Source organism: Solanum tuberosum, unplaced genomic scaffold (genome assembly GCF_000226075.1).
Source record: "Solanum tuberosum cultivar DM 1-3 516 R44 unplaced genomic scaffold, SolTub_3.0 scf00040, whole genome shotgun sequence".
In the NCBI taxonomy this organism is placed as follows: domain Eukaryota; kingdom Viridiplantae; phylum Streptophyta; class Magnoliopsida; order Solanales; family Solanaceae; genus Solanum; species Solanum tuberosum.
This window is the reverse complement of record NW_006238964.1, coordinates 99,553-109,528: the sequence shown is the minus strand read 5'-3', so window position 1 is coordinate 109,528 and position 9,976 is coordinate 99,553. Positions and strand designations below refer to the sequence as shown.

At 36.7% G+C, this 9,976-nt stretch overlaps 2 protein-coding genes across 5 annotated transcripts in view; both read left to right on the top strand.

The window, feature by feature from the left end:
- LOC102601107 (uncharacterized) overlaps positions 1–7,638 on the top strand; it is a 26,450-nt gene extending 18,812 nt beyond the window's left edge. For 2 of the 4 annotated variants that reach the window (XM_015306710.1, XM_006342787.2), the window contains exons 16-22: positions 1,237–1,630; positions 1,718–2,637; positions 2,763–2,828; positions 2,900–3,025; positions 3,428–3,672; positions 3,749–4,937; positions 6,437–7,638. In XM_015306710.1, the coding sequence (XP_015162196.1) occupies positions 1,237–1,630; positions 1,718–2,637; positions 2,763–2,828; positions 2,900–3,025; positions 3,428–3,672; positions 3,749–4,937; positions 6,437–6,442 (2,946 nt within the window). In that variant the 3' untranslated portion in view covers positions 6,443–7,638. Of the gene's footprint in view, positions 1–1,236; positions 1,631–1,717; positions 2,638–2,762; positions 2,829–2,899; positions 3,026–3,427; positions 3,673–3,748; positions 4,938–6,436 lie in introns of those variants that run through there. The other 2 variants (XR_001472930.1, XM_006342788.2) reach the window with 2 other exon arrangements.
- A 1,545-nt stretch (positions 7,639–9,183) lies between these two features.
- On the top strand, positions 9,184–9,918 carry LOC102605261 (auxin-responsive protein SAUR72-like). Its single transcript, XM_006343058.2, has one exon. It carries the CDS (start codon positions 9,184–9,186, stop codon positions 9,709–9,711), a length of 528 nt encoding a protein of 175 aa, XP_006343120.1. The 3' UTR covers positions 9,712–9,918.
- The last annotated feature ends 58 nt before the right edge of the window (positions 9,919–9,976 follow it).

Sequence of the window (9,976 nt, the reverse complement as noted above, 5' to 3'; positions counted from 1 at the left end):
AATCCCTCGACTGGAATTAGAGTTCGCGACTGCTGCTGCTGCGATTGGAAACTTGAAGTCGACTGTCGCAACTGCTGCTGCTACGAGTTCGCGTCTGCTGCTGCTGCTCAGCTTGAAAAAGTACAGAGAAGAAGAAGAGGAGGAGTTTTTTCTTGAAAAGTAAAGGAAGTACAACTTTTTTATCTTTTTTCAAAAAGTAGAGTCTTTTCAACTTTTCTTGAAAAAGAAAACTAGAGACAAAGGGTTTTCTAGATAAGTGTGTCCTTTTTTATTTATAAAATAAATTATAATTTTAATATTTATTATATTTTCTCTCTTCTTTAACAATTATACTCTTATTTTGTATGTAATTATATCAAAATATGCAATTCATTATTATATATATTTCATAAATATTTTTAGTAATATTTTATTATATATATATATATATATATCCACTTATTTGGTATTAATTCGCGCCTCGATTCAAAAAGGCGAACGCCTCGCCGCTTGCCTCGCCGCGTGGCGAGGCGGGCCGCTCGCCTCGCCGCGTGGCGAGGCAGGCCCTTGTCGCCTTTTGTCGCCTCTCGCCGTCCAAAACACTGCTGTTACCCATGGTCCTTCGCATAATTCTTTGACTGCTGCCACCTCTTCCCAGCAGTCTAGTTTCTCACAGAAGAAGGCACAAGGCTTTTTGCTTTGATGTGGGTCATTTGGAAAGAGAGGAATAGGAGAATTTGTGAAGGGGTGAAGATGAGCTTTGCTCAAATGAGTAGTCTTTGATCCCTTATTTTCTTTTGGAGCACCCATGTAGTTCCTATTTGTATAGAGTATTGGTGTCTTTTTGAGATAACCATATTTTGTAGGTTTTCTCCTTTTTTTTTGGTATCACTTGTATACAGCCAAGTTGGCCTTGTTATTATCAAAGAAACATTTAACTTGTTAAAAAAAGTGTGTGCAGACGTGCCTGTGCATGTACATGCCTTCCTGTGATAATTCTCTGAGCAGGTGATGACTTCCCAGCCAAATTTCTAATAGATGATAGTGTTGTGCTTTATACATATGTAACACCTGTTTCAACCTTTGTTTTGACTTCTGGTTGTTATTTGTCTGATGACTTTTACTCTGGAGTTTATGTAATCATAATGTCAAAGCTTTTGATTTCTTTGAAAACTGTGTACTATCTATTGGACATTTTGGATGTGATCATGTGGATGTCTTGGTGTTGTGATATTGAAGCATCCCGACTGTTTGCAGGTGGAAAAGCGTGAAAGAGATTGTAAGAGGAGATCAAGCATCCTACTCATCAGGCTGTACTTGCAAAATAGACCTCATCTGATGCGAGCTCAAAAGTTTCTTGTTGCGCGAAGCAAATGGTGCATTAGTCGTCTAATGACCATAACTTCTCAACTCAGAGAATTTCAAGCATTGTCGGCTATTAAGGGAATTCCTTTGCTTCCTGTTATCTTGAATCCCACCAGTTACAATCACTGTAAACATTACGGTGAGAGTTTCAATAAACTATCTAGACCTTTACAGCAAGTCCTCAAATCGGCATATAATGACAGTCAACTGCAAGCTATCAGTGCTGCTATTGGACCTTTTGATCCTAAAAAGGATTTTCAATTGTCTCTAATACAGGGTCCTCCAGGTGTGTTATTTTTGTGTCTTTATTTATTCATTGTACTATGATTTTTTTTATTTTTTATTCTGTTCATTGTTGGACAACTTCTATTAGGTACCGGGAAGACCCGAGTGATTGTGGCCATTGTTAGTTCGTTGCTTTCTTTCTCCCAAGTGGACAGCAAGAGATCATCAATTGGAGGTCTAAAGTCTACTGGAATGTCTTGCACTGCTTCAAGACAGCGAATTTGTCAAGCTGCAGCTGTTGCTAGGGCATGGCAGGACGCAGCCTTAGCTAGACAACTTAATGAGGATTTAGAGAATGATAAACCAATGGGTAACTGCAGTAAAAGAAGAATTCTCATCTGTGCACAATCAAATGCTGCAGTAGATGAACTAGTGTCAAGAATAACTAGTGAAGGCCTTTATGGCAGTGATGGGACGATGTACAAGCCTTATATCGTTAGAGTAGGTAATACGAAAACAGTTCATCCTAATTCATTGCCATTCTTCATTGATACGCTTGTTGATCACCGCATAGCTGAGGAGAAAATGAATGCAACTGATTCAAAGATTGATGCCGGCGAGGATACTTTGACATTCTTGCGGTCTAATCTTGAGAAGTTGGTTGATACTATCAAATGTTATGAAGCTAAAAGAGCTAGTTTACGGGATGGAGATTCTGATTCTAACTGTTTATTGGAAGGAGGGACTGGTAAAGCAGATAATGCCAAGGAAATGTCTGATGCAGAAGTAGAAGCAAAGCTTCGAATATTGTATGCAAAAAAGAAATCAATATACATGGATCTCGCTGCTGCTCAGGCACGGGAGAGGAAAGCTAATGAAGAGACAAAAGCTCTTAGACATAAATTACGGAAGGCTATACTAAAAGAGGCTGAGATTGTGGTGACTACACTGAGTGGCTGTGGTGGAGATCTATATGGGGTTTGTGCTGCATCTGTGTCCGGCCAGAGATTTAGCAGTTCATCCGAGGGTGTCCTATTTGATGCAGTTGTGATTGATGAAGCTGCTCAAGTATGGAACTGTTTTTTGTTTGTTCTTTTCTTTTTCCTGGTTTCTCTCTCTTTGTCCTTTTGATGTTTATAGAATCGATCACCATTCAGGCTTTCCTAAAAAAATTGCGTTTTTGCAACTTTCAGGCTCTGGAGCCTGCTTCCCTCATACCACTTCAACTATTAAAATCAAAGGGAACTAGATGTGTGATGGTAAGCTTAGGATGCATTATTTTGTCATGAAGGTTAATAATATTAACTGAAGTGTAATATTGGTGTTGAAGGTGGGTGATCCAAAACAGCTTCCAGCCACAGTTCTCTCTAATATTGCCAGCAAATTTTCTTTCCAATGTAGCATGTTTGAACGCTTGCAAAGAGCTGGTTATCCTGTTAACATGCTCACACAGCAGGTAGTTTTCAATCAAACTTTGTAGACTTTTTAGTTCCAAAATATATTTTCAAGATTTTGAGATGGCTATAGGTTGCATGAGTCAGCAGCCAATTGATGTGAGATGAATGAACTGTTGCTGTGATAGGGCTTCCAGTAATTTCATGCTGCAGTTTCCTTGATCAACTCTCAGCTGGCTAAATTGTTTGCACATGGTGCAGTAACCGTTATGCATTGTATCATTTGTCTTCAGAAAAAGGATTGTGTCTGAACTTTTGTCAATCACCCAAGTTTTAACAAACATGATTCTCTTTATGCCCACCAAATAACAACTAACCAGTCTTGTTGTTGTACAAGTGTTTTGGTTTTTTCTTTATCAACACCTATAACCCATCTGTCATATAATGGTTTCTTTAAATGGCAGTATAGGATGCACCCAGAGATATGCCGCTTTCCTTCTTTCCATTTTTATGATGGTAAGTTGGTTGATGGAGACCAGTTATCCAGCAAAGTTGCATCATTTCATGGGACTAAGGGTCTTGGTCCCTATGTATTCTTTGATATTGTTGATGGGAAGGAGCTCCATGATAAAAAATCTGGCACATTATCCCTCTACAATGAGTGTGAGGCTGATGCTGCAGTTGAAGTGTTAAGATTTTTCAAGAGGAGGTACGTTTCTTTTGGTGTTTTGTTCTGAAATTCTACCTCCGTTGTTTTAAAGCTTTTCTTCTTATGCCATGCTTAGGTTTCCATCTGAGTTTGCTGGTGGAAGAATTGGTATTATAACTCCTTATCGGTGTCAACTTTCTCTGTTACGCTCGCGATTTTCAAGTGCATTTGGATCTTCTATCACTGCTGACATGGAGTTTAATACAGTTGATGGTTTTCAAGGTCGAGAAGTTGATATAGTTATACTCTCCACCGTGAGGGCATTCGAGCATACACAGGTTAATTCTTGCCGTATTGGTTTTGTGGCTGATGTAAGGCGGATGAATGTTGCTTTGACTAGGGCAAAACTTTCTTTGTGGATCATGGGGAACGCAAGGACATTGCGGACTAACCAAAACTGGGAAGCTCTAGTGAAGGATGCAAAAGAAAGAGAGTTTGTGATGTCACTTAAAAGACCATATAATGCTACTTTTAAATCATCTGATCGGGAGAAACTGTTTACTTCAGAGAAACCAGAAAATTGTTCAAGGAAGTTGAAGCATGTTAGCAGGGTTGAAGCCACATGTGAGCATGCTGATAGTCAAAAGAACAATGTAAAGCATGCGACAGAAAGGAAAAGAAAAGACACCAGCTTTGGAGCTCCAATTGACACTCCAATACGTGCTGATCTGTATGGAAAAAATGTTGAGGGAGAACAAAGATCTAAAGATGAAAGAAGTCTTTTGTTGAAAAAGGATCTCAATAATGATCATTGCAGAAATACCCAGGGTGCGCATATTTTACGCAGGGAAAATCAATCAGAATCAAGTGAAAGTTGCGAAAAGATCAGTAAGAAGCACAGGAAAGAGAGGAAAGCTCATGGGCTTCACGGAAAACAATGTGACAGCTTAGAGAGTAACTTGGGGAACTCAAAAAAGTCAGGAAGTGATAACCATAAACATTCTATATCTGTTGCATCTGAAAGATTTCAACTACCTTTAGAACGCGATGATAAATTGCGGAATATGAGAGATTGGAAGAACCCTGCTAAGACATCTCTTATGCAGAAGGATGTGGAAGATGGTATTGGAACTTGTAATCAGGTTAAAAAACCTGATCACATGATATCAGAGAGGAAGCAACAACGTGATGCTGTTGATGCTCTTCTTTCTTCAGCACTAATATCTTCGAACAAGTCTAGGTCTTCACTAAAATCTTTGCCTGCCAAAAGGACGAGTTCACCAAATGCTGGATGCCCTCCAATTAGACCACCTAAGCAAAATAAGGTAAAAGTCTTTAAGTCATTGATCAAGTTTGCTGAGATGATCAGAAGTTACATTTTTCTCATTCTATCCCCTAATAAATGTCCTCTTTTCAAGTGGAATAATTAGTCGGTGAAGTTATTTGAAAATATTCTTAGATGTTCATTATTAACTATATGCGAAACACGAGCTTTTTGAATTTTTCATATCTTAAAATGTTAAAATATTTAAAAGAACCCCTAGTTATAACTTATAACTAATTAAGTTGTATTCTTGAAAGAGAAACGAGCATTCAACATAAGATGGAGGATAGTTTAACTTTTTACCACCACCACCAACTATTACACTTCATATCCAAGCTAGTATGACCAATTATATATATTCTCCAATTTGTTTCTCTGTTTGGACCCATTTCATACATTGTCTTACTGCTACTAATCCAATTTACTGCTACACCTCGTATGCCTCCACAGTGATACATTAGCCAATTAAGACCAGCAAAAAAGTAAGCATCTAGTTTGAGGGAGTGATTTGGGGTTAAGGTTCCATCAAGACACCTCCTATTCCTCTCATTCCAATTAGTACTTCAGAAGATAGCAGCAGGGATCATTGGCCAGATCCTTTTGATGGTTTCATCAACTCTCCTCATGCTCCAGTTCATATGTGCCTCTTTTATGGTCTCTGGCACGACCCATTTCAACCCAAAAATGCAGAAGAACATTTTCCAAAGATCAGTAGCCACCTTGCAGTGCAAAAACAAATAATACACATATCATAGTTGTAGTTTGTACCCCTTTCTCTATCATTTGTGCTAGCTTTATGTTTCATTCTCTGCCCCACGCCGTACAAGTCATCTAGAGTTTTACGTGAGGCGTTGGTAGCAACCTTCTTAGCTTCTCTCTTAACTCAGTCTTCAAAGATTTTATCATCTTTTGCTTTTCATAACTCCTATACGGCTATACCCACAAGCTCTTTGTACTTACTCCATCATAAGGATTCTTCTGGTTGATTTTCAAGACCTTCAGGAACATTTATAACTTTACCAACATGGTGGCTCTTTTTGTTTGTTATGATGAAGGTATTATGTTACTTTTGAATGTTAATAAAAGTCTCTTTCTTTTTTTAGAGTCAAGCTGAAAACTCTATTCCTATAATCCTATTAGATGGAGGATGCACTTCAATTTAGCGTTTTGGAATTGTGATAGTATCTATGTCTTTCCAAGTATGGTATCATTTTTTGATACTACCCGTGGATATTCAACATTCAAAAACATTTCTTAAACCTGATCATCCACTAGCATTCTGACTTTTCTATATTCAACAATTGTGCCCTATGGCCTAGGCCCAATTTTTTGATACAGTTGAGCTGTTTGGTTGCCGTTCTTGCTTTAACTCACTGTGTATAATCTTGGTCTGGATTTTCAAAAAGTAGGCAGATGAATGTTGTTTATAGTGTCTGCAACAGTAGTGTCCTTGGTGCTTTACTTCTTTCTACATCTCATGAAAACGTTTAACTTTTATAGAGCTAGCAGCAATTTCTTCTTACGCAAGGACTGGCATATTCATCAAGGTCGTTATTTGAGAGATGTCTGCTGGTTCCAGAGGGTCCGGTTGACACATTTGAGGTGTGCAAGGTGGAATAGTTTCCTTCTTCAAAGTTCCCATTCAGTGGAGATATAGGAGCTCCTTTTACTTTTTGTTTCAACAAGGTAAAGTGCCCCATAAGAAATCTTTAACAATTGGAAGTCGGATATTGGAAAATTGTTAAAAAATGATCATCCTGGATGTGCTTCCATTTCATGATTTTTGTTCTTGAGGCAGGTTGTGTGCCCTGAAAGTAGCGTCTGGTGGCTATGATTATTTTCACTGCAGATGAAGTTCATATAGAACTCTGAATCAAAAGGGGGATACCCACAAATTACTCTTATTTTTTTGGTACACGAATGGGCTGAATTGTTCTATCATTTTCTTGGAAGATTAACATGGAAGATCCACTTTAAAGATTCAATAATCAAAATACCCAATCTTTTAAAATATTACATATGATGTACCATTATAACTCTAGATACCTTTTTTATAAATAACATTCACACTTATACTCTGTGCACAGACCACACTCTTGATTTCCCATTAGATCCCAGTTTACCAAATTATCCTTGTGTAAAGTCTATTTTAAAGTACAGGTTGAAGATAAACAACCATTGAAGGGGTCTAAAGTTATTACATGCCAGTGTCCTCCGTGAAATCCATAGAATGTCTCCTCTCAACTTATTATATTTCTTTTAGATTGAATACTTTTCCAGTTGCATCAGTTTTGGATCATAATGCTAGAATTCAGCAGGTACTGTATAGCTTAAAAAAAGATGCTGGTCAACATCAAGGAGGCTTGTTTTGGTTCATACTCCCATGTTTCAACTTTTTGCTTCAATCTTCCTTTATTTGACGAATCAGTATTGGGAGAGGAAAACTTATTATTGGTTGAAGCTTAAATGAGGTCCCGATTGTAATTGTAATTTTGGGTGCAGCAAGCTGTAATATGTTTCTTACGCCTTAGGATTTATGATGCAGGCTAAACGAATATCACTAATCATTTTACACCTTGTTGTAGGTATGTTTGTATAATGTCATTTTCCTAAAAATGCATTTCTGGTGATTGATTGGAGAGTGATATTGAAGAACTGTGTGTATTGATGATTGATAATAATGAAATATATACCTTTTTAAATTTGTTGTTTTGCTGGTATCTTTTTATCGCTCATAGTTTGTAAACAATGTGTTTGTAAAGGCTATTTTTTTGACTTAGTCAAGTGTTTTTTTTTAATACATATTTGGCATGAAATGAATAAATACGCAATTGAGACAAGTCGTCCGTCCATTTAAAGATTGAAGCAAAAAATTGAAACTTGACGAGGTTGGTTAAGGGTTGTTTGGCTAAAATGTTAATGATTTTGAGTGAGAAGAAAGATATGCAAATTAAAGTAGTGCGTATATGGTGTACAATTTGAATGTAGGTATAGTGCAGGGCCACATTAACATAATAATGGTCACATGGGCAGGTGGTGAATGATGATCATGAGAAGATGAGGAAATAGTTATATAAAGTTCCCCAAGAATGAATCACGTTATTTCAGGCTCCCACGTCTTACGCTGCCATATTCGTCTAATCATTATTATTGCTATCAGATCACCTTTTGACTTTCTCAAATGAATTATCATGTTCATGTGCCTAATCATGACTTTCCCTTTTTCCGATGCCCCTAATTACCCACTCATAAATATTAGATGAGTAGGTAAACAAATCCTCCATATATAATACAACTAACAAAACAAGAAGAATAAGTTATAGAATTAGAAGCAGCAATAGTATATAGGAGTGTAAAATAGAATTAATTAACAGAAAGAAAGAATCAGGTAAATGAATATATATATATAAGAAACAATTGACGAGATTGGGAATAGGACAAGATATTAATTGTGTTTGTTTATGAGAAGAAAAGTAGGGTTTTGCCCTGATTTTCTTACCATAATTTAAGATTTATTTTTTCTTAAAAAAAAGACAAAACATTACCATAAATGTTTTTACTTTTTTTTGAAAGGAAAATATAATATTCTTTCATATTTGGTTTATTCTCTCCTTTTAGGACTCTATAAATATAAGTTTGTTTCTTCTAACACAACAACAATAACATCCACAATGTAATCGTTCAAGAGTCTTGTTTATGGGGAGATTTATTCTCTCTAAAGTTTCAATGTTTTTCTTTATATTAGTTTTGATATAATAATATTTTGATTTTTAGTATAAGTTTTTATTATCTGATTTATCAACCATATGATTTGCAAATTGTACGCTTCCGCATGACACCCTAATCCCCCTTCATAACCCAACACAGGTTATTTTAATTAGAATACAGGAGATAGATTGCTAATTTCGTACAGTTCAGAATGTGGAAATTAAAGCCAGCCAGCTAGCGTAAGAGAAGCTGTATGTGATGAATTAAATGCAACAAGTTACGCTAATATTAATCATGATTCAATTCATTCTATGTATAAATAATAACTTGTACGGAAGAGAGCTAGGGTTAGTATTTGATAATCATGACTAGCTACTTGGTTAATTAATTTATTGAGATTGGTAAGGTAATAATTATATTGATGAAGGTACCGTACCAGTAGGCAGGCCGGCAACAGTTGATTATTTAATTAACTAATGGAATCAAATAGGCCCTATATATCTATAGAGATGGAGGGTCATTATTATTCATAATAGCTGATGGATATTCCATCAAACAATAAACAGCTTCTTAGGTCTGGTAATAAGATCAGACAAATAGTTAGGCTTCAGCAGCTGCTCAAGAAATGGAAAAAGATTGCAGCTGCATCCCCTTCTTCTACTCACCTTCAACGCAATACTAGTAGTGGTAATGGCGGCATCAATAAGTTCCTCAAGAAAACTCTTTCATTTTCAGACAAGGAATACGACATTAACAATAATAATGTCCCCAAAGGATGCCTTGCAGTACTATGCGTTGGAAAGGAGGAGGAGAAGAGATTTGTCATCCCAATGGACTACTTGGCCCACCAATCATTTCAAGTCCTCTTGAGAGAAGCTGAAGAAGAGTTTGGTTTCCAACAACAGGGAATCCTCAAGATTCCTTGTCAACTCTCCCTTTTTGACAAGATTTTGAAAACCATACAATCTAATAAACAACCAAATGATGATAGTAATGTCGTCGGCGGCTGCTGCTCTCCAGACAATCACCAACACAATATCATACCTCCTCAATTGTGCAGTATATGAATCATCCATTCAGTATACTACTGCTTTAATTAATTACTCCTACGTATTTATTCGTCTTCATCTCATGCATGCATGTTGTACATTTCTTGCCAATCAGACATATCACTCCTCCCTCTTCTCGCTACTTGGGTATAGTTTTATCACTTTCTCTTCTAGCAATTCACTTGTCCATTTTCTATTCTATGCATGGCTTGTTAAGTTTAAAAATCATGACATGATCATACATTTAGTTAGACGAGAGGGTACTTTTGATACCAAAAACAAA